At 51.5% G+C, this 27,989-nt stretch overlaps 1 protein-coding gene and 1 long non-coding RNA gene across 2 annotated transcripts in view; both read left to right on the forward strand.

Annotated features, from left to right (window-relative positions):
• The window catches only part of KIAA0319L (KIAA0319 like), a 30,042-nt gene extending 12,385 nt beyond the window's left edge, over positions 1-17,657 (forward strand). Inside the window, exons 5-21 of the mRNA XM_066204334.1 lie at positions 716-817; positions 1,660-1,757; positions 2,912-2,999; positions 4,020-4,112; positions 4,684-4,816; positions 5,716-5,944; positions 6,683-6,806; positions 7,353-7,485; positions 8,332-8,480; positions 8,783-8,934; positions 9,107-9,245; positions 9,573-9,732; positions 11,645-11,787; positions 12,739-12,861; positions 13,386-13,476; positions 13,833-13,924; positions 15,896-17,657. Coding sequence (XP_066060431.1) covers positions 716-817; positions 1,660-1,757; positions 2,912-2,999; positions 4,020-4,112; positions 4,684-4,816; positions 5,716-5,944; positions 6,683-6,806; positions 7,353-7,485; positions 8,332-8,480; positions 8,783-8,934; positions 9,107-9,245; positions 9,573-9,732; positions 11,645-11,787; positions 12,739-12,861; positions 13,386-13,476; positions 13,833-13,924; positions 15,896-16,083 — 2,237 coding nt within the window. The 3' untranslated portion in view covers positions 16,084-17,657. The remainder of the gene's footprint in view (positions 1-715; positions 818-1,659; positions 1,758-2,911; positions 3,000-4,019; positions 4,113-4,683; positions 4,817-5,715; positions 5,945-6,682; positions 6,807-7,352; positions 7,486-8,331; positions 8,481-8,782; positions 8,935-9,106; positions 9,246-9,572; positions 9,733-11,644; positions 11,788-12,738; positions 12,862-13,385; positions 13,477-13,832; positions 13,925-15,895) is intronic.
• Positions 17,658-24,791: 7,134 nt separating this feature from the next.
• LOC136301477 (uncharacterized) lies at positions 24,792-27,797 on the forward strand. The gene is made up of 5 exons (XR_010723884.1): positions 24,792-26,117; positions 26,403-26,458; positions 26,706-26,765; positions 27,049-27,114; positions 27,558-27,797. It is a non-coding gene; the product is annotated as an uncharacterized lncRNA (long non-coding RNA).
• Positions 27,798-27,989: the final 192 nt, after the last annotated feature.

The following is a 27,989-nucleotide window of genomic DNA, read 5'->3' on the forward strand; positions in this document are numbered from 1 at the left end:
GTGTTCAACTTTCTGGTTATCTTAATGCTAATAAAAAGCAGAAAAAAAAATATGTCCCTGGCCATAGTTTTCAAGGTTACCCTGTAGTCTTTAAAAGCAACCTGTCAGTTTATTTGAAATGGTTTGGCAAGAAAATACTTGAGTGGGGGTGGAAAAGAAAATATAAATGAAAGGTCCAGGTTTGTATCTTGAACTTCCATATCCAATGTGGCAGCCATGCAGGTTTAAAAAAAAAATTCTCTTAGCCCTCAAGCAGTTTTTGAAAACAGAAATTCTGTGGATTCTTTATATGTTTGTGAAGCTCTGGAATTGCAGTTTGGAAGTAGCAGTGTTTGTCTTGCTGTGCCATGAGCCTGCAACTGAGTTCTCTGCCAAAAAGCTGTCAAGTAAAACCCTTCCTATCCTGCTGGACCTGGGTGAAGAGACTCCCCTGTGCAGGGCCCAAAGGCCACATTTCCGCACAGTATCTGCAAAGGAGGAGGTGACTGAGTAATTTTTGGGCTTGTCTAAAAAGTGTAAACCCCCATTAGTGCTTTTGCATTGACAAGGAGAGCGAAACCTGAAATGGGAGGTCTGTTGAGGAACAGGATGTTTACAAAATACATCATTTGTAGCAGAGGTTTATTCCATAAACTGAAACCAAGGTGGATTTATATACTTCTTTTTTTTTTTTTTTATCCTGTTCTTCTTCCAATTCTGTGTTTGTCCCTTTCAGCTATGAAGGAGCTGGTGGTTTCTGCTGGAGACAGTGTCGAAGTGACCCTGCCAAAGAATGAAGTTCAGCTGAATGCGTTTGTGCTTCCTGAACCGCCACCTCGTAAGGCTTCCCTGGGAATTCTGCTAAGGGCTTGGGGTGTGAAAAGGCAAACAGTCATTATGGATGGCATGTAATAAGGGCAGTCTTGAAAATGTCTTTTGTCAGAGAGCATTTTCCTGTGGAAATTTTTCATACTCAGCTATTACCTTGTGCTGCCTTTTAGAGAAAATAGTGAGACACAAAAAGTGGGAAGTGCTACAAAGCCAGTGGATTTGGGAGATTGTGGGAAGAGATGGGAGAGGAGATGGCACATTGTCAGGGTGATGTGTGAGGAAGATTTGGATTTTTAGCATCTATTCTTGATATTTGCTGATAGGAACTGAGCTGTATTAGCAAGTGATCGAAATCTGAATTGGGGTATTTTCCTGCTGAGGAACACATTCTATACACTCCTCATTTCATCATGCAAATTGTTGGCAAGTATTTTTAAAGTTCTTATCTTAACTCTGTCCACTGTGGCAGTGGGAACTGTAGAGGCAGGTGTATTCTGTGTTGTGTGACAGCAAGGATTGATTCATTCCTGTTCAAAAATTGGCATTCCTGTGTCTGCAGGATCTGAGGATGTGATAAGGCTTTTCTCTCTTATTATCCTGTTTGTTCCAAAGCTCTTTATTGCCTTGGAGGCTGGAAGATGGGTTTTGATTCTAGAGTAAATGAGTTTAGAAGCACAGATTGTCTCTTTTCCTGGGTATATTCCCAAAAAGCCGCAGCCCAAGCTGTCTCATTTCTCCACAGTGCAGCAGAATGTGCCTTGTAAATGTTTAATACCTTTGCAGTTCTTTAGCATGGCAGAAAGACACGCTTTGAAAGCAAACATCTGGACCTTTTCTTTTTTTCTTAAGGAACCACATATTCCTATGAGTGGGAGTTGATAACTCATCCAAAAGACTACAGTGGAGAAATGGCAGGGAAGCACTCCCAGACCCTGAAGTTGTCTAAGGTAAAGCTTTGGCTGCTTCGTATCCTGTTGTGTTAAATGCCAAGTGGAGAAGATGGGGACCCCAGCAGTCAGGAGACACTTCTATAGGATTTCAAGATGAATAGGAAATTGCTAGATGGGCAAGCAGCCAACATTTGACTGCAATCCCTCTTCTGAGACTCTTAGAAAAAGGAGATTGATCTGGCACGAGGGAAAGAAGAAATTGATTTCAGGAGGTACAAGCTGCCTACAAGCAGTGTGACAAGGCACACAAATGGCACAATTTAACAGTAACAAGGGGTGGGAATATTCCTGGAACAGTGTGGTGGTCTGGTTAGGTCTGAGCCTTGTACTGCCCACTGGAAGAGGGACTTGCTGCTTCCATTAATGAGAGTCCTGCAATACCTCGTGGCATGTCCCTGGCTGCTGCTCCTAGACAAGCTCTAACAGGGAAAGGGTTGCCAGTTCCTGCACGTGGGGATCCTTAACAAGGAAATTACTCTAAGTACTGTGAATATACAGTTCTGTACTTGAGACATTCCTTTGAGCAGCCTGGATTCTACTGCACTCAGAAAAAAAATCTACAGGCTTTAGTAAGGATATCATGCAGAGCCAAACCTTTCGAAAGGATTGTGCAGGTCTCTGTCAGGGCTTCAGCCCTTTGGGTATCAGGATTGTTATCCAAGCACCTGGTCCTTCACCCTCTCATTTTGGCTCAATAGTGAATGGTGAAGAGGTGACTGCCTGGCTCATGTCACCTGGAAGGAAGAGAAGGAACACTTGCATTTATAAAAACACACAAGGAGAGATTTTCTTCTTACATGTAGCCTTTCTCACCTCAAATGCAATCTGCCAGTACAGATTCCTGTGGCCAGACAACCTGAACTAATCTCTGTTATCTCTCTTGTGTTTGCCTTTTGTTGCTGGAAAATAAAGCTTGACTGACAATCCTGTGGCAGAGAGAAATACGAGTCTTTGGTTTCTGCATAGCCATTGTAAACTAAAATATATTTAATACCATTTTAGCCTGGAAACCATCCTTTGCTGTGTATGCAGAGGCTGAAGCACAATTGCTTGGGTGCTCCTGTGCTTTGGCACAGGAACTTGACCTTCCAATAGGTCCTGACAAGGTGCCACCAACCTGTAGGTAAATAATCCTTTGTGTTTGTTTCCAGCTTACTGTTGGTCTGTACGAATTCAAAGTCATTGTCGATGGGGAGAACGCGCACGGAGAGGGATACGTGAATGTAACAGTGAATCCAAGTGAGTGGTGGGATTGCGTTTTCCTTGACTTCACCCTTCTCTGACAAGCCAAGGCAGCTGTACCATGGGGTTAGATTATTTGGTTTAGTGTGGTGATAATTCATTGTGCTGTGAACTTGTGGTGCGTGTGTATACACACACACACACACACACACATATATATTTATGTATTAAATAATTTCCTGAGATGGGAAGCTATGGCTAATACACAGCCATTTTTGCTGTACTGCATCAAGCCAACCACTTGATAAAAGAGCGGTAATCCTGATAGGGAAGTGCTCAGCAAACACCTCACCCTGAAAGGCCACTGCTTCCATAAAAACTAGCTGCAATCTGACAAAAAGCTTATAGCAGCGGGAGCAAAAACTGAAGAGAAGCCACAGCTTTGAAGCTCCTTATGTGGTTCCTTTCTTCCCTGTCCAGTAAGGAATATCATTCCCAACCACAGGCAGGTTAAGTCAAATCTCATTCCTTATTGTAAGACGTGGTTTGCAGATGAGCTGTTGGAAATACAGCATCTTGTGCTGACTGCCTCACTTTTTAGGTGGCCTGTATAAAAAGTCAACCACAGGTTTCAATAAAAACCTTTCATTTTGTAGTCTTCAGTAAGACTTCTTGTACAAGCTTTGTGGGCAAAGAAGGGCTCTTGCACTCCCTAAATTAGCAAGAGTGTGGCTGGTCTTCTGGGTGCTGTGGCTGATCATTTCCTTATAAGCAGTGACTTTGCAGCTGGCAGCATGCACCAAAATCCTTCACTTTTCAGAGCAGCAGCCACGCCGTGGCAAGAAGCTGTAGGTGCTTGACCCAGGAGGGGAAAACTGATGCAGTGCAGCCTTCCCAGAGCATTGGTGTGCTGGCTGCTCACCTCCACGCTGTTTGAACCTCCTTTTGCCAGCACTGATTCCCCAAGCTGGTGTAGAACGTGCCGGAAGCACAAATCACTATTGCTGATAGTTTTGCAGTTCCTTGGCCAGGCTTTCTGCCTGTATTGTCATGGTAACAGCTGGATTGTTGTTGCAGAGCCCCGGGTGAATCAGCCTCCTGTTGCTGTCGTGGCCCCACCATTCCAGGAAATCTCCCTGCCAACCATTTCCACTCTCATCGACGGCAGCAGTGAGTACCTGCAGATTTAAGTGCAGCATCCAGCAGGGCTGGTTTGTGTTTGGTCCTGGGCTGGCTTTTTGCATAAAGTTTAAGAGAAACAGAGGCACTGTCAAACACAATTCAGTGAAAAGAATTAGCCTCTCTGGCCAGGAGAGCAGAACACACACAACAGCACCTCTCCATGTTCCCTTTTGAAGGGCACTGGCCGGAGCCAATCTCCTAAAAAAGAAAAAGCTCTGGAGGTTGCTGCTTAGAATCAAAAAATAATTACTGTCAGTCAAAATTACTGGGCTCTTGGCTAAACTTCAAACATGTAAATTACTGACACGCCACCTTCAGTGATCTTGACCTGCACTAGAGTTTTTCAAGAGCTCCTTTAAACAAATTCAGGTTCTTTTAGCCCCAAGTAGCACTGATTTGTTGCAGTTTGGGTGTCTGAGGATACCAGGGACTCTGGGCTTGGACCAAAAATACCTTTGTCCGCTAAGCCCAGGGCAGAAGTAGGGACTGACCATCTGGAATCTGTGAAGCAGCATTTTCTAACTCCTTGTGTGTGTGTTTTCCTCCATTACTGAAACAGAAAGCACTGATGATGATAAAATTATCAGCTACCACTGGGAAGAGCTGAAGGGTCCCCTGCGGGAGGAGAAGGTTTCCAGTGATAGTGCCATACTGAAACTGACCAACCTGGTACCTGGGAATTACACGTTCAGGTAGGTCACACCTGGGAGAGTCCATCAGTTCTCGTCCCTTAAGAGTGAAATGTATGAGACTCCTGAACTGTTAATCTGGTTTAAAAAAAACAAACAGCACAAAAAAATGGAAAGAACTCCATTTTGTGATGTTCTCTCTCTCCACTCCTACACTTTCAAGAAGTTTTGTAGCTTTGCACTTCAGGAGAGATAAGCTGTCCAGCTACTTCTTATTCTTGACTTGTAGCCCTGGTTAAGATGATGGCTGGTCTGTCAGTGCTACAAAATGTCTCTTGAAATGTCAAATCTAAACTCTTTGGGTATAGGCTTAGTAAGAAATGCAGTCTTCAAATCCAGTTTTCAAATGCAATGTGTTTGTCTCAGATAAGTGAATGAGACCTAATGGTTTGATGCACAACCTGGGCAATAGGTGGTAGCTGATTTTACTTTTTATTTGTCCTGTGTTTTTCCTTTGGCCTGTCTTCTGGTGTGGTGTCCATGACTGCATCAGCAGATCTATTTAAAGTAAAATAAACTGGAGTTCCTCCTACTGAACACTGCTTTCTTGTCAAGCAGTTGGCATATGAACTAACCAGATCCATGTTCAGATCTAGATTTAGCAAAAAGCAGTTATGTTTTGTGGTACCAACCTGCCTGAGATGATGTGCTGTGTCCAGGCCACTTGTGGGTTAGTAATGCACTTCCGTGTTTCACCTTGGAACTGGTTTTTAAATTTCAAGTGAGAGATGGATGTGACTTTTGAATTGCTTGCATTGCTTTGAGCCTTTTCTGAATAGAAACTTCCCCCAAATGTTCCATTATCAAATGGAACATTTGGGGGAAGTTTCTATGCAGGAAAGATGTATTCATCTCTGATCACATCACTCTTCAGTGCTTTCACTTCTTTTTTCCCTCTTCAGTCTAACAGTCGTGGACTCAGATGGTGCCAGCAACTCCACCACTGCCAACCTGACTGTGAAGAAGGCAGTGGATTATCCTCCAGTGGCCAATGCTGGCCCAAACCAGGTGATCACCCTGCCCCAGAACTCCATCACGCTCTACGGCAACCAGAGCACGGATGACCACAGCATTGTCAGCTACGAGTGGCTGCTCAGCCCCAACAGCAAAGGGAAAGTGATGGAGATGCAGGTCAGTGCAGGTCCCCAGTGTTCCACCTGGATTGCTCACTAGCTGGGTTTTTGTCTATAATCAAACCTGTTTTAATGGACTGTTAGCAAATGTCTTTTAGAATCCTGCGTGATGTTTAAGTATGTGCTTAAAGTTAAATCTGCGTGAGCCTGGTGTTGGTTTAGTGGCTGAGCTGGTGCACCAGCTCCTTGGATGCACTGGCATCCTGTTCCTTTCTTGAGCAATGCAGTTTTAAATCCTGCTGAAGAAGGGGGATTGAGAGAGGTGGGAACTTTTGAACTGAATCTTGGAGTCTAAATTTTGCTGATACCGGCCAGACTCTCCTCAGTGCTAAACAGTACATGTCAGAACTTGTTTCTGTGTCATCATTTTTCTTTTAAAGATTATTACTACTGTCAAATTTATAGAATAAGAAAGTCCGTGAATCAGGTTCACAATGTGTGGGGTTTGCATAGGGCTCTCCAGAGATTTTACTGGAGTTGGAAACTACTGAATCCCAAAAGGTCTGCTTGTATGGCATTACTCTTGTTGTGTCCCACACCAGTGTCCTGGTAGTGTGCATAAATTTAGCTGCAAGAGCTTGGAATGCTGTAGTGGCACAGACTCCTGCTCCCATAGCAGGAGTTGGTAATAACCCCCTAGAATGTGCTGCTAATAGTTTCTTTAAAATCAGAGTCTTCTGGTCTATCATCATCTGCGTGAGGATTGTTTTTAATCCATGAATATCTTTTCTCACAGGGTGTGAGGACACCAGTCTTGCAGCTCTCTGCAATGCAGGAAGGTGATTACACCTACCAGCTCATAGTGACTGATTCTGCTGGGCACCAGTCCACTGCAGAGGTCACTGTGATAGTCCAGCCAGGTAAGCTGCCTTTACCTGCTGCTGCTGCTTCCCTTCCAGGGATTGGAGGTGAGCAGCAATCTGTCAGCAACCTCTAGATCTTACGGTGACTTTCAGAAAAGCTGCTCTGATTTAGGACCATTCTGGACTGGTATATTGCTGATAAATGACCAAAAGAAAGCTTGTAGGAATATTGCCTTTGTAGGTAATATTCCTACAAGCTCTTTTTACACAACGTAACCCAATTGATGTTTTCCTACAATAAAGGCAGGATTGTATTTCCAAACAGCTGTGGCTGCCCACAGTGCTGGGTCCTGAGATGGGGGCAGGAAAAGTGGAGGAGTACTTAAGGAACGAGAACAAAAATCAGAACTCCTAGTTTTCAGTCTCATTTTATTGCAGATGTGTGAATGAAAAGCTCATTGGAATTAACTGCTTTTAACCTCACTTTATCTGAGTCCAAGGTAGTGGGGAAGGGTACTGGGGATCATGGAGAAAATCTTAATGGTGATGTTTTAAGCTTCACCTTTATGGTGTGTGTATGAGAAATCCTGCATTCTTTTCCAGAGAACAACAAACCCCCAAAGGCAGATGCTGGTCCAGATAAAGAATTGACTCTTCCTGTGGACAGCACCACTCTAGATGGCAGCAAGAGCTCGGATGACCAGAAGATAGTCTTCTTTCTTTGGGAAAAAACACGGTGTGAATCACCTTCCATGTTCTTGTGTATCCAAATCTTTCATTTTAAACAAGTCACACCCCCTCACCTGCCTTGTGTTCAGTCATGATCACATTGGGCCTGACAAGCTTCACCAGTGATCTGAATAAGACAAGGATTTATGTTGGATTGGAAAGAAGGGGGGTTTTCTTTGAGCATGAGAAATAGCTTTGACTTCATCTCTAGGCCTGACTCCCACTCTGAGTGTGGTGTGGCTCAGCTGTGTTTCCATTCACAGCAGTGGAGCTTGGTCTTGGTCTCATGGAAAGACTGGCCCTTGTGATCAAACAACAGCAGGGCCTCCTAACTCAATGCTTTTGCAGTTTGTTTAAATGAGGGAGAGTTCTCTTCCAACTCTGAATTCCCTGAAATGCTTTAAGGAATTCAGGAAAAAGCCTATGAGCAACTTGCAGTTGCTTTTTCTGTTTGCTAATGCAAAGTCTGTGCAAAGCCCTAGAAATTAAGGACTTTTTTGCTTTGCACCTTGGTTTTTTACAAAATTGACTCATTGTGCAGTTCACAAGCCAATTTGCTGAAAGTACCACTATTTGTAAACACCACTTAATTGCTGTTACCAGTGTTCTTCTGGTTTAAAATTAACCAAAACATTAAACTGCCATAAATTAGGCTTTTTGTTCTGGATCCTGCACTTACTCTTTAGATTATCTTACTGTAACTGGAGAACATAATTTTGCTCTTTATCATGGACTCTTATTTCCAGGCTGCAGTTTGGAGTGAGGCTTCCTCCGGTGCTCTGTGCAAAGTTTAAACTGATCCAAACCCCTGAAAAAGGTCAAAAACTAACCAAACCCCTTGTGTCTTGGTTAGGGGACCAGATGGTGTGAAGCTGGAGAATGCCAACAGCAGCATTGCCACTGTCACAGGCCTCCAGGTTGGGACATATGAGTTCACTCTGACAGTGAAAGATGAGAGGAACCTGCAGAGCCAAAGCTCCGTCAATGTCATCGTCAAAGAAGGTATGTCTAGCCATGAGCAGAGCTCATAACTCACATCTTATCTCTGAGCAGTTCAGCAAAACCTCGATTCAGAGACACAATGAAAGTAAGGAATGGAGGAAGACAATGTGGAGAGCACTGAAGTGGCCTTGAGGTTTGCCCTTTTCTGGAAGAACGGTATCTTCAGCTTAATCCTGCAGTATTTCCCTTCTCCTCCCTAGGGTTAGACAGGGATTTCTGGAGAACACTGGAGATCTAATGCTGTGATTTTTGATTGGGCATTACAAGGTCTTTCTCCAAGTGCTTTCTTTCTGTTTATTTAGAGATAAACAAGCCACCAATTGCAAAAATTGCTGGTAATGTTGTCATCACCTTGCCCACTAACACAGCGGAGTTGGATGGATCAAAGTCCTCTGATGATAAGGGGATTGTCAGCTACTTGTGGACCCGGGACGAGGGGAGCCCTGCAGCTGGGGTGAGTTTCTTTTGTAAAGATCACAAAAATCAGTGCAAGGCAGTGTTGACAGCTCCTGAGGAAATGCAAAGCTCTGTGTTGGGCTATTATTCTGTCATATTCTGAAATACGATGATACATGGTGCTACTTCGATCCTTTTTTTCCTCATACTTACTTTGTTCTGCCTTCCAGGAAGTCTTAAATAATTCAGACCATCATCCTGTCCTCCTCCTGTCCAATCTGGTTGAAGGGACTTACACATTTCACCTCAGAGTAACAGATGCCAAAGGAGAGAGTGATGTGGAAAGGACCACGGTGGAGGTCAAACCTGGTGAGTCTGGGTTTTGTGTTGTACCACGTTTGCCTGGAGCCCTTTGGATACAGTATACTGGGATTAAAATGTTCCATCTAGTCCAGTTTAGAACTGAAAACAGCAAAAGTTTTGGGGGATGTGGTTGTGTTTTCATGTGGTTTTTGAGGGCTGACTCTCACTGCTTCTGTTACCTGTGAAAGTCTTATTTGTGTCCCTTCCCACAGTGCCGCTCTGTGGTTCTGTGTTCAAATCAGAAACATCCTGGAAAGATAGCTAAAAGCCTTCCATGTGCCCAGGCTGCTAAATAGCTACTCTAAAGATCTATACTATCTACATTCTCTCTAGATCCTAGGAAAAACAACCTGGTGGAGATAATTCTGGATGTGAATGTGAGCCAGCTGACGGAGCGGCAGAAGGGGATGTTCATCCGGCAGATAGGGGTGCTGCTGGGGGTCCTTGACTCGGACATCACCGTGCAAAAGATCCAGCCATACACTGAGCAAAGGTGGGATTCATCTGGGAGGGTACACGGTGAGGAATTGCTTGAGGGTTTGGAAAATCAAGGCCACTGGAATAGTACATTGGATCATCGGAACACATGGAGTTGTTGCTTAACGTTGATATTCCTGCTTGGATCAGAGTTGCCAAGCAAGTCTTGAGTATCTCTCCCCTCTGGAGATGGTGCATTGCCCTTGAAAACGGCTGCTGTGAATGTCTTTTCACCTCAAACCTGTAAAATAGCAACTAATCTGATTTGTTTTTTGAAAATTGTGGAGACTGTGTGATGGGATGTTCTGTAGCTGTGATTTGTAACTGGAGAAGTTATGGGGCTTGTTGCAGGAGTTTGCTGAAACACTTACAACACACCAGAGTGTGTAACAATCCTCCTCACCTTCATGCCAAATTGGTAGTTCATACAATCACAGACTGGTTTGGGTAGAAAGGGACGTTAAGGATCATCCAGTTCCAACCACACAGCCGCAGGCAGGGGCACCTTCACTGATTCTGCAGTAGCTTTATTGCCTACACGACTGCTTCAAATTAGTGCATGAAAAAACGTTGAAAGCCAATGTAATTTTTGTTTGAAGAGATAGAAAAGCTTTATTTTGATTACTAGTTAGCTTACAGAAAACTGCATTTCTCCTAAACACATGGAAGTTGGCTGCTGAGCAGGGCTGTAGGTCAGGATGGCGTTGCCTGCCTGGAGAGTGGCAACAAGCCACGAGTGGCAATCTGTTGAAATAAGTGCAATATTGCACTTAATTTTTATTAAAATGGGAGTAGTTTTAAAGTACCTAAAGCACTGAAGAAGATTTAAGGGACATGCCTAAGGTCCTGCAGCAAGTCAGCAATAAATCTGATGTTACTTTACACCTCCCTGAGTGCTGTGATGTATCGATTCCTTCATGTCCAAGTGGCCTGCTGTAGCAGGAAAATCAGAATTCATTGTCCATGCAAACCTAGAGAAGGGAGAACAGAGGAGCCAGCACTTTTGGTTGTAACATTAGCTCTCTGTCTCTGCCTTGAGCAAGCCAGTCGCCCCTGAGTAAGGCAAGTAAGGGATTCTTGTCATTATTGCTTCATCTGTTTATATGTTCAAGCAGACAAAAGAGTGGGAAGTGTTATAAAGGAGCAGAGATTGTTTCCTGACAGATGGCTTTAAGATCCCATTTTTGCTTCCACTATCAAAGTAACTTGTGCTGTTTAAAAAAGAGCTTTTTCCTCTGACTGCTGGTTTGCTCTTTTTCACATACTCTGAGGGTTTCACTGATATCCCATTGACTCATAAGCTCACTAGTGATAATAAATCCCAAACCTTCATGCATCCTTTTGTGAGTCTGAAGGATCCACAGGGCTCTGCAACGTGAGCAAGCCATGAGGAACAAGTTCTTCTATCATAAAGTTAATGCAGTAAAAACTGCAGAATACAGAATCCTTCACACCTGGGTTGTTTTTGGGCTACAGCACTCGGTACATTCAAACTCAACTCTGCAAAAGACTGTAAACTTCCACTGTCTGGTGCTGGAGCTCTGTGCTGAGCAGGTAAATGGACCCTCAAGTTCCAGGTGTAGTAAAATCTAAGGATCCCACAGGGAGGAAGGGAGGAGAATATGAAAACAGCAGGACCTTAAAGTTTGGGGATTTGCTGCTTAGCATAAACATGCAAAGATCTGCTTGATGTGCAAATTCAAGAACAGGGCAGCCCTTCCTTGGAAAACGTGAATGGATCAGATACCCTGACAGGTTTTCTACTGTAGGACCAGGTCTGCCATTACTGCTTTCAAACAGAGCCAGAAATCTGGTCTTCAGATAAATTTGGGATTCTGTGTAAGTCCCTCTAATGACAGACTGGAGAGTGTGGCTCTCCACCTGATGTTTGAAGAAGCAGCAGATAATAATTCTTGGTTTTCTTCCAGCACGAAGATGGTGTTCTTTGTGCAGAACCAGCCTCCCCATCAGATATTCAAAGGACGAGAGGTGGCCTGGACGCTGAAGAACGAACTGCGGAAACAACAGTCAGACTTCCTCATCTTCCGGGCACTGGAGATTAACACAGTCAGTAAGTGAGAGTCTCTTGGGACAGACTGAGCATCTTTTACCTTCTTTTCAGCTGCCTGACAGAATAAGGGTGCTAAAAACACCCACGTGCCCACACACTTATACTCACTGCAGCAGCTTTCATGTTGATAAATGGGAAACAGAAAATTGAGTCTATTAGACTATTCGCTAATCGCTTATTTACCAATTAATTCCATCTATGCACTATCCAACTTCTTGTAAATAATTACTTGCAGTGTTGCTGTGAAGATAAGAGTTCACAAAACCAAAAGCAGATTGATACTTCTGAAACTAAAATACAGTGTTAATGGACTACAGCCACTGATTGTCGTCCTGAAAACAATAAACTGCGCATCTTGGTAGCTGTGAACCCACTCGTTTCCTGTGCAGCACAAACATCAGTTACATTTCTATCATTATTTTACATCTTTACATTAGCACTGTTTTTCTTTTATGAGATCCATCCTGTGAGCATCATTTGCTGATCAGTTAGAGATTTGAAACTAGAATTGTGTAAAGTAATTATTTTCATTACTTCCTGATCTTACCATTCTGTGGCTTTCTGAAGCCATTTTTCAGTTCTGTTTGGTCCCTCCAAAGGATCTGTTTGTTTCTTGTCTGTCTCACAGGCGGGGTTTGAATTGGAAAATCAAAACCTTGTTTAAAAACGTTTACTTGACAAATACACTCCATGACTTGTATATTAAAATGAGGATTTATTAGGCAAAATGTATGTTGCTGGTGAAGTGGGATGTTTCAGTTTGGCGTGAGGCCCAGGTGCTTACGTTTGCACTTCTCACCTTGTGTGAGTACGGCTGAGCTATGAATGAGCTACAGAGGGGCCACATCCAGCTCAGAGCCTGCAGGAGGGGTTGGCTGTACTGAACTATTTTGTCCCATTTTTGCCTCACCTGTGAGTCATTTAGTTCACCTTGCTGGTTTTGGCCCCCAGCCTGTCAGCTGAACTGCTCCGAGCACGGGCGCTGTGACTCCTTCACCAAGCGCTGCGTGTGTGACCCGTTCTGGATGGAGAATTTCCTCAGGGTGCAGATGGGGGACGGCGAAAGCAACTGCGGTATGTGAACCCCCCCGGGGTGGGCACCTTGGCAGAGAAACCCCACCACAAACAAGTGGTGTTTGAAACCCAGGGTGGGCACAGTGCCAGGCACCTGCTGTCTCCCAGTTGCTCTGATGAGATGCTGACACCAGGACACGGTCCCTTGTCTCACCTTTTGGGCAAATGATGTTTGATAGGGGACTGAGTCCCCTTCAGAGCCTCCCAGTGAGCACTGACTAAGAGCTGAGTCAATTCTGGGTGTGTAAATCACAGCTCTATTCTGTCATGTCTGTACAGAGGCTTTCCTGTCACAGGAAAGCAAGTTTTATAAACAAACGCACGATGGAAACCGCCCAGCGAGTCCACACACTGGATCTTGAGCTTCCCAAGGGGATCTGGTGGTGCTGCCACTGGGGAATGCCAGCCTCTAATTCTGCAAAGGGCCAGGCCTTGCCTTTTCTTACCCAAGAATAGTCCCCTAAAAGGTGCACTAAAATTGTGTGAGTGCCAAAACGTGTTTATCTCTGGGGTTTTGCTTGCAGAGTGGAGTGTGCTGTATGTGATCATTGCATCTTTCGTCATCGTGGTTGCCTTCGGAATCTTGTCGTGGATGGTGATCTGCTGCTGCAAGAGGTGGGACTGAGAACAAACCCCTGCTGTATCCAGGTTTCACAGCCAAGTGTCTGCAGTAGGAGTTTAAAGATTCAAACCCATTGTCCCAGCAGGTCATCTGCTGAGCCTTGGGATGTTTGGTTTTCTCACTTAAATGTTTCAAGTTAAATGTTGAAGTCCCAGAACTCTGGCTTATGTTCAGAAGCAAAATTTGGATTAACCTGTGAATGTGCACCTTAGCAACATTTTAATGTTTCACTTTGTAATATGAACATAATCCTAAAGAGCAAGTGCTTTAGCTTTGAGGATCAGAGTTGTTTTTCTTCTGGCTCTTTTGGAACTGGACTGTGTCTTAATTCCTTTTTCCTCCCCTTTAGACGGAAAGGAAAATCCAAAAGAAAAAGCAAATACAAGATTTTGGATGCAACGGATCAAGAAAGCCTGGAGTTAAAACCAAATCCCAAAGCAGGTAAAACATGAGAAGGAAGAGCTCAGCACTTCCAGAGTGCTGACTAAGGACTCTTCCTCACTGGACTTAAAATCACAGTGAAATAAATGTGATTTAGGGACTGAGAGAGGGGTCTCAGTAGATCTGAGAGCTTGTCTCAGAAGATCTGAGAGCTTGTCTCAGATCTGTATATGGGATATTTAGTAAAGTCATCTAACTCTGAGGTTTGGAAATTTGGGCTGAAACTGGCCTGGTCCTGATGTCTCCACTTGGTACCTCAGAAGCAGGAAGTGTATGCATTAAACTGTGCAGAACAGCCTGACTCAGGAAGCCCAAAATTTGGTTGTGACTGTAACTTCTTCTTCTCTAAAGTTTCCCACTGTGTTCTGGTAGTTCCCTTCTTGCTAATATGCAGTTCTTTGGTCATTCTCTACAGCAGAGCAGGAATTCAGAGACACTAAACGTTACACTAAAGTGATCAACACCTGAAAACAACCTGAAAATACTTGTGTACTGGAGAGATTGAGGTTTATTTCTGCTCTGCTACTTGTCCACCACAAACAACTGGTTCATCAGTTTACTTACTCTTGGTCTTGTGTGCATCAGGCTGTGAAAATATCACATTTTAGCTCATCCTCTAGTTTTGCAGTAAGCAGGTGCATTTCAGAGGGAGATCCATGAATTCCTCAGTGCTCCATGTCGCTACAGGTCCGTTGGCCCATTCCAGAAGGGCAGGGTTTGTCTTCAGTGTTCTTAGCCAGCATTTTCCTGCCTGCATTGCTGTCCTGAGTGCTTGTCAGGTGCTTTGCAAAGATCAGGGAGTTATTTCAGGCTGGAGTGTTTTTATCTGATACATGAACCAAGCCATGGTCACCTGCTGACTGACCAGGAAAAGAGGGAAATATTGGAAAGGATGTGCCAAGTACAACCCTGCTGAATGCCAGGAAGCTCTGCAGCTGCTGAGTGTGTGTTTCATATCAGAGAGTGTCCTGGTTTTGTTTAGAGAAGGGGATGTGTTAACTGTGCATGGAAAAGAGTCCCTGATCCTTGTTTGCTAGGGGAAAATAACAGCTCATCCTGCTGTTATCCCATTTAATGGTGTTCCAGCAAAGTGAGCAGTGCCCAAGAGCTGCATGGAGGGCATTGCAGTGACAGACTGATCAGCTGGTCCTCCAGGGACCAGGCTGTCCCAACTGCTCAAACACGGATACCCTTGCAGGAAACCCGGGTGTGTTTCCCTCCCTCAGCACCCAACTCTGCTTTAATCTGACCATCTGTCACCTCGGAGCCCACTGTGCAATAAATGTACTAAATGTGCCTCACCATTTGCTCTCTGGTAACTGAACTCATCTTTCTGCTTCTGAGGCTGGCTGCTGACTAAAGTCTTTTTCCCTGCTAGATACGTCCAGGGAGCTTTCTGCTAACAGAGGAAATGTTGCATTTCTCCATTAAGGAAAAGCTAAATTTAAATATTTCCTCTGCTGACAATATCATTAAATGTCTCTCTCTTGTCCTTGTGCATTAATCTAAATTCATCCTGCTAATTTATCTCTCTTCCATTGCAGGCAGGACTAGCAGAGAGGAGAGTAGGGAGAGAGTAGTGAGATGGCAGAGATCTTCCCTCACACACCTGCATGTTCTCTTACTCCAGTCCTGAGCCCTCCAAGCGTTTTCTAGGCAATGCCCCGAGCAAGGTCAGGGAGACAGAGCTCCCACGTGTACTCACAGCCCCTTCTGGTCACATCATTGCCTTCCTGTCTGCTTGTTGTGCTTTGTGCTGTCTTGGTTGTTGTGACCTCTGACGTGCCGGAGAGTCTGAGACAGGATCACTTTGGCTTCAGCATCAGAGGGAATAAGAGACACACAGAGGAAAGTCAGATTCTGCTGCCTCTTAGACGTGATTGGAAAAGGAGACTTAGAGGGGATGGAGCAAGGTGAGGTGGTTCACTGGTGTTAAAAGCATTTCTAACCTGGGAATGTTTCTCCTTCGAGGTGGCAGACAGAAAGCTCAAGTCCTCAACACGAGCCTGATGCACTCAGAGTCGGAGCTGGACAGTGATGAAGCCATCTTCACATGGCCTGACCGGGAGAAAGGGAAACTGCTCCGCAGCCAGAACGGCTCCTTGCGCAACGGGCAGCTGACACTCAAACCCAAGAACCAGAGGGAGGAAATCCTATAGCTCCCCTTGGGCAGCCTTGGCTGGAGCTCAGCAGGGAAGGCCAATCCCGTCCCTGTCCTACCAGGGCCTTTGGAGGCCACTTTGACTAGGACAACGCTGCTAACTCGTTTCACAGAAAATAACTTTGGTTTTGTGGGTTTCTTTTCATTCAGTTAAAACTGGTTCTACTTGAATTTGAACTTCAAGGGAAATCAAAGGGAGGAGAAGGCAACTGTGAACCCCAGAAGAGTCAGAAAAGTACAGAGCTGGCATCTGGAGAGGGCAGGACAGAACCACTTGGAACAACTGTGGATGTGCAGGAGCCTCCTAAGCCACCTCAGACTGCAGTGGAGGGAGCACCTGTGGACTTCCAGCTCACTTGCCTTGGAGCTCCTAGGAGAAGGAAGGTCAAGTCCTTGAGCTGTGCTCTGAGCTCTCTTCAGGCTCCCATAGCCTACCACTGGCTACTTGTGCTGTCCAACAACTTTCTTCTCCTTTACTCCCACCTTCCCTAACGGTTTAAGCACTATTTTAATGTAGACTTGTCCTTTCACGTGCACTTGGCTGCTGTTGGAGTGTAGAGGAGGGGGAATGTAAACACTCTGGTCACACTCTGGCAGTTTGCAGGTAGGAGAGAGGTTTGTGACTGTTCTGAATCGCTGTCAGGCTGTTCTCATGAGGAGTGTTGGGGACTTGGTGCCTGTTCATGTGTGAAAAACTGACCTGTGGTTACTGCCCAGGTTGGGAGACACCCTCCTGCAACAAAGTCCTGCTGGGTACCAGAGCTGGGGGGCACACACCCACCTTTGGTACCTGTGTCCAACGTCTGGCTTCATTCCAAAGCTGTGACATGTTCCGTGGCCCCAGCACCTTCTGTTGGTCACCAGGCCGTCCATGAGGCTGGATGTTAACCATATCTCAGTTATGGAACACTGTGTACTGTGGTTTTTTTGGTTTGGGGTTTTTTTGGTTTTTTTGTTTTTTTTTTTTTTTTTCCCTTAAAATTTGCACATCCCAGGTGATGGGGATTGGTCTCTGCAGTCCCCAGCTGGCTGCTCCCTCAGGCTGGCAGCTCTCTGGCCTTCTGCTGTTGTGGCTGCAGAGCCCTGTGTGCTCCTGTCGTGGTGTGAAGAGCACACGTGGTGTCCTTTCGTGGTGGAAAAGGGAACTCTGGGTACCCCAGGGCAGTGGGCAGTGCCAGCAGCACGTGGCACAGCATGTCACTGTGTCCCTGCTGCCTGAGCCCAAGGGCAGGCACGGGGGTCCTTTCCCATTCCCACTCCCTTATCTCACTGTGCTGCTGTCGTGGGTTGCACCCTGTCCTTGGGCAGAACTCAGCCTCGTGCTGGCATGAAGGATGCCACTGTTTCTCTGGGGATGGGTGGGCAGTTCATTGCCTTTCTTTGTGTTTAATTTAAAAACTGGAAACTGGTTTCATTGGCTTTTTTTTTTTTTTCTTCTTCTTCTTGAGCTAGGAAAGCCAAAAGGCTTTAAGTTCCTCAGTTGTATTTATATTGCTGCACTACTGATTTGTGTTGAGCTAGATGAAGATTAAACACTATTGAATGTGAGGGGACGTTCCCTCACTGAATGTAGTCATGGCTGCCGTTGAGTTTATTTTTTGGACAATCAGCTGTTCCTCAGGCCCAGCACTGGAGCCTGCAGCTCTCCCAGTGCTGAGGCCATGGCATTTGCTGGCGTCACAGCACAGGCCACCCTCTGCCTGGGCTGTCTGGCACACAGCTGGGGCTTGGCTCAGGCTTCCCCTTCCTGGAGGCTCCTGCACCCTCTCTCCCCAGGGCTCCTTCCCTCCAAACCCACCCAGGACCACACACAGGGAGGGCTGACCCCCGGGTGCTCCTCAGAGGGCACAGCCCAGCGCTGCTGTCCCATGGCCACACACTCAACTCTAGGGTGACGCCACCCACTGGATGTCCCTTCATTTGGATGTAAGTGAACAAACTGTGGGAATAGGAGGGTTTGGAGCTGCAGGGGTTGACCAGGTGTGGTCCTGAGGCTGCACCTCGTGCTGGGAGAGAGGAGCTGTTGGGCTGTCTCTGTGGTTCTGGTCCTTGGGGCTTGTGCTTTTTGAGCCCCTCACTCCTGCCCATTCCAGGGAGGGCCCCCAGCAGCAGATGGGGGCTCAGCCATTGGGCATTGCCTGCTGCAGGGGTCACTGCCCTTCTCAACGGACACAGGCTGGGCTTTCCAGTGAACCTTGTGGGCTGCTTGTTACAGCAGGGAATTACAATCTTTGCAGCTTGTCACCTCCAACAGCTTCCTTGTTTCCTTCACCCCTGTGTTTCGCTGTGGAGTCACAGCCCTTCAGCTGGGGGTGCTGTACTGAGGGGCTGCACCCCAACCCAAGGCTGGCCTTTGGGGAGGGCTTTGGCCTTCCCTCCATGCCCAGCAGCTCATAGTCACCTGGCATCTCCGAGTGCAGGTTTGTGACAGCACAGCACAAGCGTACAGTAGATTCCTAGCTCCCATTAGTATTCCCTGGCTGTGCAGGCTCTTCCCCCTCCGCGTGTTAACCCTCAGTGCCACCAAGCCTTCAGGAATGGGGACAGGCAGCTCTGCACCCCAGCTTTAGGGGGCACAAGGACGTGTGAGGCTGACAGAGGCGAGGAGACACCCCAGGCTGAAGGTGGAAACTTCTGGCCCAAGGTAGGAGCAGGGTGGGGTCTCTGCTGTAGTGCCCCAGGGAGCACAGCCCTCCCCAGGCGTGTGCACAGAGCCTCCCTGGGGTTTTGGAATCCCTTTCCCTGCTCTCCTCCTCCCCCAGTGTCACTAAATTTGCTGCCCGTTTGTTACCCGAGCGCCGTGAGCGTGACCTTGCTCAGGAAGGTTTCTGCATTGCTATGCTTTATGATTTCACAATTAGACACTGGCTACAAGTTGCCCACGTGTGGAAGTTACAGGCTGAGACATCTGTCAGATGAACCAGCACTTTGACTCAGTTTTGTTTCCTTTAACATATTCAAGTGCTGGTTAAGATGTTTGAGGCAAATTCTAGTTTTGAAATTGTTTGCCCTTAAATCTTTCCCTCATCGTGCTGCATAGCTGGGGGTGCCCAACCTGCCTGCACTTTGGTTAATGTTTGGTGATTCCAGTGTTACTTGGGTCAAGACTAAAAGTCTTTAAAAAAAAAAAAACAATATGTTCCTTGCAAATGAGAAGATGTTTCTTGTAAATGGGAAGATGTTTTGCTTCTTTCTCCGGTTTCAGCTGTGGGACAGTTCTCACCAAAGATTGATTTCACAGGAAAGCAAAACCACAGCTGCCCCACACCTGAGTAGCAGCCCCTCCTCATGCAGCACAGGAACATTTATTAATTACTGGAGTCCTTGATGTGGATGACTGTGGCCACCCAGCTCTTGCTGAGGCTGACTGTGCCGGGAACACACTTTAGCACCATGGCAGCCAGAAGGGACCTGGTGGCACTCTGGGACACGGATTTTTCGGAGAAGGGAGGAGATTCACCTTCAAAGTTGCCCTTCTGTCCGTGCACAGTTCACGTGGTCAATGGGGTGGGCTGGAGCCCTCGCAGTTCACTTCCCTCAATGTCACCTAAGGACAGAGGAAGCCGAATCTGATGAGCTCCCCAGCTGCGGGCTCGGCTTGGTGGATGGGGAGAACTTGCAGCAGCCCTGGGGCAGCACCGGGGGAGGAGAATGGGGTTTGTCACTGCCCTGAGGGCAAAGAGCTGCTCCTGCCTCCAGCAGTTTTTGGTTTCTGTCACATCCTCGGGGGGGATCAGGTCCTGGGCTGGAGCCTCAGAGCACCCCCAGGCTCCACAGTCTGTGAAATGGGTTTTATTGCTGGAATTTCACAGCTCAAGAAACCGAGGCAGCTGTGACGGTGGCCAAGGCAGCGGCTCGAGGACTCTGCCCACCATGGCTGTCCCGGTGTTCTGATGGTTCTGCTGCCCGGGGAAGCCCCGCAGTCCCTGGGGAACGCGGTGCAGGGATTTGGCCGCAGGCACCGCAGCCGAGGCCAAGCCCAGGCGCCCGTGGGACCGTGACGGAGCCGGGGAGATCGGGGCTGCAGTCGCAGCTACACCTCTTGTGCCTCTCTAAGCAGCACCCAGGGCTGCGAAGAGTTAAGAAAACCAGAAGTCTCTTTCTGGAGCCAGAGGAGCACGGTTTTTCCTCTCTTTGTACTCCTGCTGCATGTGCTGTCCTTGCTCCGACCGTGTGGATTTGGCGCTGCTCCCCAGCGCTTTCCTGTCATTAGGATTCCCTGGATTGCTGCTGCTTTCCTTCCTCCAACCGGGCTCTCCCTGTCCTCGGCACTGACAGGAGCTCCCGCACCTCGCCCGGGTCTCCCGTAGCCACGGTGGGGGACACAGTTACATTAACCGTGTGCTCCTTAAATTATCCTGTGCCGGGGGTGTGGGCACACTGCAGGGTGCTGCGGGCTCCCTGCGAGCTGGGGACACACTGTGGCACCGCCGGCACCCTGCAGCGCCGCCGGCTGCGGGAGATGCCCCCGGGGCTGTTCCAGAGCCGGGCAGGAGCGTTGGTCGCGACCCCGGGAGAAGCCGGGATTTGCAGGGGGCTCAGCTGGAGAACCGACTCTGCTCCGGTCATGTCCCAGTGGGAATTTGTCGCCCCACCGCAGCCCACCTGCTCCCCGCCACCAGCACCCCTCACGTCCCTCCTGACCGGGCACAGACCCAGCGTCACTCCCCGGGTCGCTGCTGGCCCACTGGGGGTTGTTACAGGCATTTTGGAGCTGGCTCGGGGCAGGAGTTTGCGGAGCATCCCTGCTCCTGCCTCCCCTCTCCCGCTGCTCCTCCTGCTGAGGCAGAGCCCCGAGGGGCATCGGGGGCGCCGCGGGTGCTGCGATGGAGGCCCGCGGGCACCGTCACCGTCTGTCCATCCCTCTGTCCGCCCGTCGGTCCGCGCGGGGCCCCGTGCGCCGAGTGAGTCCGTCTTTCCATTGTTCAAACAATCTCTTTTCCACACGCGGTGCCAAAGGCTCCCCGCTCGCTCCCGCACGCGCCAGTATATTTAGCTGCCTCTAAGCCTCTACCTTTCCTTATATAGGAGAGGCCAAACGAATTTCTCACTCTCATTATTAATAGCCTGAGAGGAGCTCTTAGGAGGCTGCCAAAAATAGCAGGCAAACAGAGCGCACCCGGGGTGGGGAGGGTGTCGTGGCAGGCAGGGAGCCGCCGGGACCGCCGCGGGAGGGATGCCACGCTGCTGGTCCTGGCTTTTCCCTTTGGGAACCACGTTAAGGTGTCTCCCAGCATCCTGTCCCGGGCACGGGGTCCCCCTCGCCCCGCCAGCTCTCCGCAGGTAGGACCGGCGGGGCTCCGGGTGGGCAGAGCAGCCCTGTAGCCCCGGACTTGGCAGCTGGGGATGCTGGAACAACGGCCCCGTGGGTGTCGGGGGCACCTCAGGCGGGTGGTCTGGAGCAAGCCAGGGATCCCCATCCCCACGGGGTCCCCCTGCCCATGGGAATCTCCTGTGGCTGAAGTGGTGAACGGGTTTTACCCTTCTATGCACTCCACGAGTTCCGTTTCGCCCTCGAGCTGCTGGGCCCAGTGGTGTGTGCCGGCTCCCTCATGACACGGCTTCGGGACCCCCGCCGGGCACCCGGGGGACGTGGGGCAGGTGGCAGAGCTGGCCGGCTGTCTGCGTGCTGGTGGCAGCCCTGGCTGCCTCGGTTCGGGAGGGAGAGGGCTTCTCAGCAGAGATCACCCACACAGCATCCCCAGAATTGGACACATGTGCCGGGACACGGAGACCAGGATGGGGCGAGAGAGGAGGGAGCTTCGGGCTGCCCAGCGAGCGAGGGGTCTTCAGCTGCAGCCGTAGATGTTGCAGCCCAGGCAGGGTCTGCCTTAAATCCCTCCCTCCTCCCTCCCTCCCTGGCGAGGAACTTCTCCCGCTGAACTGGAGGATGCTGCAAGCTCCTGCGGACGAGCCGGAGGAGTCCTGTGGCAAAGTCAAGGCGAGCGGAGAAGCAGCGTGCTGGTGCCGGGTGTCACCGCAGCTCGCTGCCGCCAGCCAGCCCAGCCTGCTGCGGCCGCTGTCACCTCCAGGACCGTGAGTGGCCTTGCGGGCGGGAGGTGCGGGGTCTGCGGAGGGCAGCGGGGCTTTCCCCGCCGCCAAGGTTTAACCTTCAGCGAGCCCGGCCGGTGCTGAGCCCGCCGGGGCCGGGGATGCTGCTGCTGCCGGGAGCCGGCAGCGGCTCGGCGTGGGCGGGGAGGGGACACCCTGGGGAGAGGGTCACCGCAGCCCCCCCTGCTTGGGGCCAGCCCGGGTGGAGGCGGAGGAGTGGGGGGTAGCAGCAGCTCTCTCTGTGGCTGGGGGGACAATGGGGCCCCCCAGAGAGGGTCCTGGGTGGTGAGCGCTCGGGATCTGCGGGCAGCACCCGGCCCTTCTGCCTGCGGGTGTCCCCCCGCACCGGGGCCGGTCACCCCCTCCCCAGGGAGCCGAGGTGCCCTCCGCCACGCGAAGTGGGGACACCCCACGCCTGTGGGATAGGGTGGGAAGGGAAACCCAACTTCTGGGCACCTCGGCATCGCATTTCGGACTCGCACGGAGGGAAGTGCTGACCACCACGGCCGGGTGCACCAGGGTCATGAGCCCGCCGCCCCGACACGGGCAATGCCGGGAGCGAAGGGAAGGCAGGACGGGAGCCGGGGTGGTCCCCCAGGCACCCTGTGCCAGCGCTCCCCTTGCACCCACCTCCCTCCTCCTTGTTGGGCCTCTTGGTATTTTATAAGTCACTCAGCAGCTGCTGCAGTGGGTTTGCCGGGGATGGGTGAACCGGGGGAAGCCGGCTGGGGGGACAGCGCTGAATGGGAAAACTTGGAAAGGCCCCTGCGAAGCAGCGGCTGCAGAGCTCGGCCAGGGACGCGGCGCTGGAGAGGCCGGGAAAAAACCCTCTTCCTTTTATAGCCAAGCTGGGGTTGTTGGGTGCCTGCGGGCGCCTGGGTGCCACCAGGGCCGGCCCCGGCAGCCCCCCGGCCCCTCCGCCTCCCCCTCAAAGCCGTCTGGTGCCCGCAAACCACCCTGCCCGGGCAGGGAGCTGCTCTCGGGGCAGGTGGAGAATACGGGGGGCTGCCCTGGCCGGGGATTCACAGCCGGTCTGCGGGCATGGAGAATTCGTGGAAGAGGGGCTGTCCCAGGCCACAGCTCCCTGGTGGGTTTCGGCTCGGGGTCTACAGCTGCCAAAGGCAGGGCTGGGGCTGGGGAGGGCTTAGGGATGCCTTGGGTGGTGGGGGCACGTCCAGGGCTGCAGAGGGGTTGGTGGTGATTGGGAATGTCTGGGCAGAGAGGGCAGCGGGGTAGAGCCGGTCGGTGGAACAGGGCAGGGGCAAGGAGGGGTGGTGGGAACAGGCAGGGGTGGCCTGGGCTGGAGCTGGGGACACGAGGCTCCCTGGATGCAGCGAGCACCCCGTGGAGCTGGGTGCAGCCCTCCAAGGTCACTGGGAGAGCCCGGCTGAGGGCTGTGGGAACCGTGTCAGGGGATGGGGCTGTGTGGGCCACTCGGGCTGGGGTATCTCTAATACTCAGTCCTGCGAGGGTGCCCAAGGTCAGCCGAGGTGACTGGAGACGAACTCGGCTGCGATGTGAGAGCCCAGATGCTGTGCCCCGGCTTTGCAGTTTCAGGGTGGGTGCAGGCACACGCTTTCGGCTCCCGCTGACCCCTGACAGTGCTGGCAGTCCCTGGGACCCCGGCAGTGCTGCAGCAAATCCTCAGGGCAGCATGGCACTGCACTGCAGGGCGGGCAGAGCCCCCGGGCTTAAGTGGGTGCATCTGTGCAGCCTCGGGCTCAGGACACCCACTCACACTGATCTGGGCTGGGACAGGGCTGCTGGTCCTGCCAGGCATGTGCTGCCCCAGTGCTCCTGCAGGGCTGGGGACTTGTCTTGGGTCCTGGGAGCCGTGTCTGGGCTCCTCAGGGTAGGATGTCTGGGGACAAGCCATGCGGGATCTCCTGGGGTGCTGGCAGAGCATCCTGGGGGGAGCATGGCAGTGTCATGCTGTGTCCCACAGCAATGGTTGGTGTTTTGGGGGTCCACTGAGCAACGACTGCTGTCTGTGGGTGCTGTGAGCTGGGCTGGTGACGTGAGGCTGTATTTGGCACTCAGGGGCTCTTGCAGGGAGCTGCAGCATGTGTGGCCACGGCTCCTGGTGCTGAGTCACGGCCACACTGTGTCCCTCCTGCCCACAGCCAGGCCCCCACACACCCCTGGCTGCCCTGTCCTGAGAGGGGGCAGCCCTGGGAACCCAGGAACACTCTCTGTACCTGCCTTTGTCCCATTCCAGCTACAGATTTAGGGCTGGGAAGGTCACTGAAGTCAAGGTGTGTCCCCTCTGTCACCGTGCCATGGCCAAGCTGTGCTGGAGATGAGAAAGCCCCCACAGTCCCCTTAGGGTCTCGAGCCTCTGAGCTCTCAGCTGAATCCCTCCTCCCATGGGTAAAGGCACCTCCAGCCTTCCCTGTCCAGAGCTGCTGCGTGGGGAGGGGCTGGGAATGGTGCAGAGTCCCGTGTCCTTCTCCTGGGCCTGCAAACGAGGTGGGCAGGGGCATGGGGGTGTGGGAGGTGGGTGCCCCCTACACTGGCACCATGTGCCCCAGGCTGAACCGACTGCTCTGGCACATGGACAGATGTGGGGACGTGGAGTTTGGGGGTCCTGGGGGCTGCAGGGGGGCAGGAGAATTAATTGATGCAATCTGACCCAGTGCAGCAACAGCAGCAGGGGGGATCCGTGCCAAGCCAAGAGCCAGGGCCAAGGGGAATCCCCCTGTGGAAGTGGCTCCAAGCACAGACACCCACCTCAGCCATCCATCCGTGCTGGCCCCTGTGGGCTCACAGGACGTCACCCTTGGCTGTGCCCCCATCTCCTCGCAGGTGCAGCTCCCCAGGTGCCCCCACAGCCCGAACCACTGAGCCTCAGCTGCATCCCAGAGCGTCATATCACCCACAAAGGGCAGCCAAACGCCCCAAAACACCAGCCTGAGCATCCTCCAGCTGCCAAGGGGCTCTGGCTCCGAGGCACACATGGGTTGGCCACAGCCCCAAACATGAGGAGCTCCAGGGGTGGCTGCGGGCACAGGGGCCATACGGGCAGTGCCTCTGCCTGGGCTGCACCGGGCAGAGGCCAATGACGGGACTGGGGGTGGGCAGGAGGTGCTCCCCACAGCCTCTGCCCACTCTTGGCTTTCACCAGGGCCACTGGCTCCTTCCAGGATCTCACCGGAGCTGGAGGACACGGCCGGGAGAGGGACAGCCCCGTGCCCTGCACCCCCAGCCCCACGGCACCCACCTCTCCCTCCCAACCCTACATACTTCTTCATATGCCCATATGGAGCCGGCCGGCGTTATGGAATGTTAAGAAGTATGTATTTTTGGGCTGGGACCCCCACGCCGGGAGCCCCCAACACCAGCACCATCCAGACGGCGCCTCCGGAGAGACGATGCGTCCCTGGGGCTGGTAAAAAGGAACCAGATCAACTTGCAACTGGATTTGGTCCCCTTCAACCAGCTGCAGCGGCGCATGAGCCACGGCACCCGCTGCCCCTCACCGCTGACACAGTGCTGCCCTGAGCGGGCAGGGGTGAGGAGTGGCTGCGGGGAGCGGGAGAAAGGGCGGTGCAGAGTGGGGCTTTGGCTGGTTTTTGAGGCTGCCCGGTGGAGAGGCTGCAGCTCTGCTTTCCAGACTGCCCGTTAGAGCCACGGAGTTTCAGCGGTGCCAAACCTGGTCGGGAAAAGCCCCGTGAAGGCACAGGAGCCCCGGCACAGGTCTGAGGAGCCCCCGGCCCGGCGCCTCCTTCCCCAGCAGCTCCCACACCTCCCGTCCGGGGCGAAAGGGCTCCGTGCGGGGACACCCCCAGGGTCTGACCCCTGAGGACAGGAGACCCCCAGTCCTTCTCTAACAGAGACAGGGATGTCAAGAGTTAAGGAAAAAGTGAAACTTAGCAAGCGGTTTCAGAACTTCTCGAAAATCAGCTGACCTTCCCTTGCCTTCTCTTGGGGGGACCTTTCCGGCAGACTTTGGTCCCTCAGAGCACAACAAAAACACAAGAGGTTAGTGGTGTGGGGTGCTGCGGTCCCGCGGTGGGTGTTTGGAGACAGAACCCCTTCCCTGAGGTGGGGACATTACGGGGGCTGCTCACATCGCTGTGCCGGTGGAGCAGCAACCGAGCCCTGGGCCGGGCAGGAGCCTGGGCTGGAACTGAGGGGTCTCTTGTGATGGGAGGGGGCAGCCAGCTGGGTGGGAGAGGGGTGGCTGGGGACGATCGTGCAGGGCAGCAAAACCCCTCGGGCCCCACCTGCTGCCCACGATAAAAATCTTTTTCTTGCTTTCCAAAGGACCAGGCTTAGAGCAGACTCATCCACAGTTCCCCCTTGCGCCCGGCCGACCATGGGTAAGTTGGGGGTCTCGCGGGTTCAGGGGCAGGGGACCTGCAGTGGGACTGCGGGCGGTGGGGGGACCCTGGGGTTTATCCCTTCTCCCCTCTCCTCCCGGGCATCTGCAGGGCTGAAGGAGGCTGCAGGGCTGGGAGAGCTGCTGCTGCCCCCGAGCCCCTGCCCTGCCCGGCACAGGGCGCTGGGCTCCAGCCGGGAGGAGCTTTAGTGCCCACACTCCAGCCCTTCTGTCATTTTCCTTCTTAGCCTTCCCTCCAGTTGCTCTTGTAATCGCTCTGGGAGTCGCCCTGGGACTTGTACTTATAGGTGAGAGTCTGGCATGCAATAAACTGCACTCAGCTTCGCTTGGGGAGCTGCTGAGAGGGAAGGGGCAGCACCGGCCCCTGCCTGGAATTCTGCCGGCCCCCGCTGCTGCAGCCCTGCACACTGCTCCTCTCCTGCCGCCCATGGGGTGTCCCCGTCCTGCACCCGCAGCCCTCGCTCCCTGCTCTGGTCCCTGGGTGCTTTTGGGGAGGCCGGTTCAGGTGCTGGTGGCAGGGGGAGATGTGGGTCACAGAGAGCACCTAACGCTGCTCTGTCCTCCCTGCAGCAGGAGCAGCAAAAACACGGACCACGAATGTGGCTCTGAATGTCGAGGTTGGACATGTCCATATTGGTGAGTGGGAAGGGCAGGGAGCTGGGCTGCTCTGGGTTGGAACACGCGGTTCTACCCTGGGCTGACTTTGAAGACAAAAGCAGCCCTTGAACACCTCACTGGTCTGAATGTGCTGAAACTGTGGGAAAGGGATCAATCCCAATGTGGAGGGAAGAGCCAGGACCTGCTGGGGTCGGGGTCAGGGCTGAGGGCATCAGGGGCTGTGCAGGCAGGTGTCTGCTCTGTGGTAACAACTCCTGTGTCCAGTGACAGCAGTGGCCAGGGAAAGAGAGAGCAGAAAGGGGTTGGATGTGCTCAGGGAGCAGAGCTCACTGCAGGCCAACTCTCTGGCACAGACTGAGGAGACCCTTGCAGGAGAGACATTGCTGCCTGTCCCTGACTGGTGCATGTCCATCAGCAGGCAGCCTCGATGCTTCTGGAAAATGACACTCTTGTCTTTACAGGGGGACACCCAAGGGCCTACCCTGCAAGCAGCCGCCAATGCCTTGCTGTCCAGAGAAGAACTCCTGATTACCACTACCAGTGATCAGAAGCAGATTTGCTTCCTTCCAAGCAGCCTGATTCATGTCGTCCCACTGCAGCAACTGGAAATAACTTGCTGACCCCCAGCTGCCCCTTTAACAGATTTGGATTGCCTTGAGCCATAAATGCTTTGAAAGCTTAATAAAAGTGCATTGGAGGTGTGGGTGTGTGTGGTGATGCTTGGTGTGTGTCATGGCTCAGGTACCTGCCCCACACCTGGGGATTTGCTGTGCTCCAGGAAGGGGTTGCAGCAGGCAGCGTTTGCAGCCTTGTTCCCTGTCCCCCTGCACTGCCAGGGGCTGCCTCCCACTGACCCCTGACAGTGCTGGCAGTGCCTGGGACCCCGGCAGTGC

The sequence above is a fragment of the Chamaea fasciata genome, unplaced genomic scaffold, assembly GCF_029207755.1.
Source record: "Chamaea fasciata isolate MVZ Bird 193981 ecotype frontalis unplaced genomic scaffold, bChaFas1.0.hap1 SCAF_26, whole genome shotgun sequence".
NCBI lineage: Eukaryota > Metazoa > Chordata > Aves > Passeriformes > Sylviidae > Chamaea > Chamaea fasciata.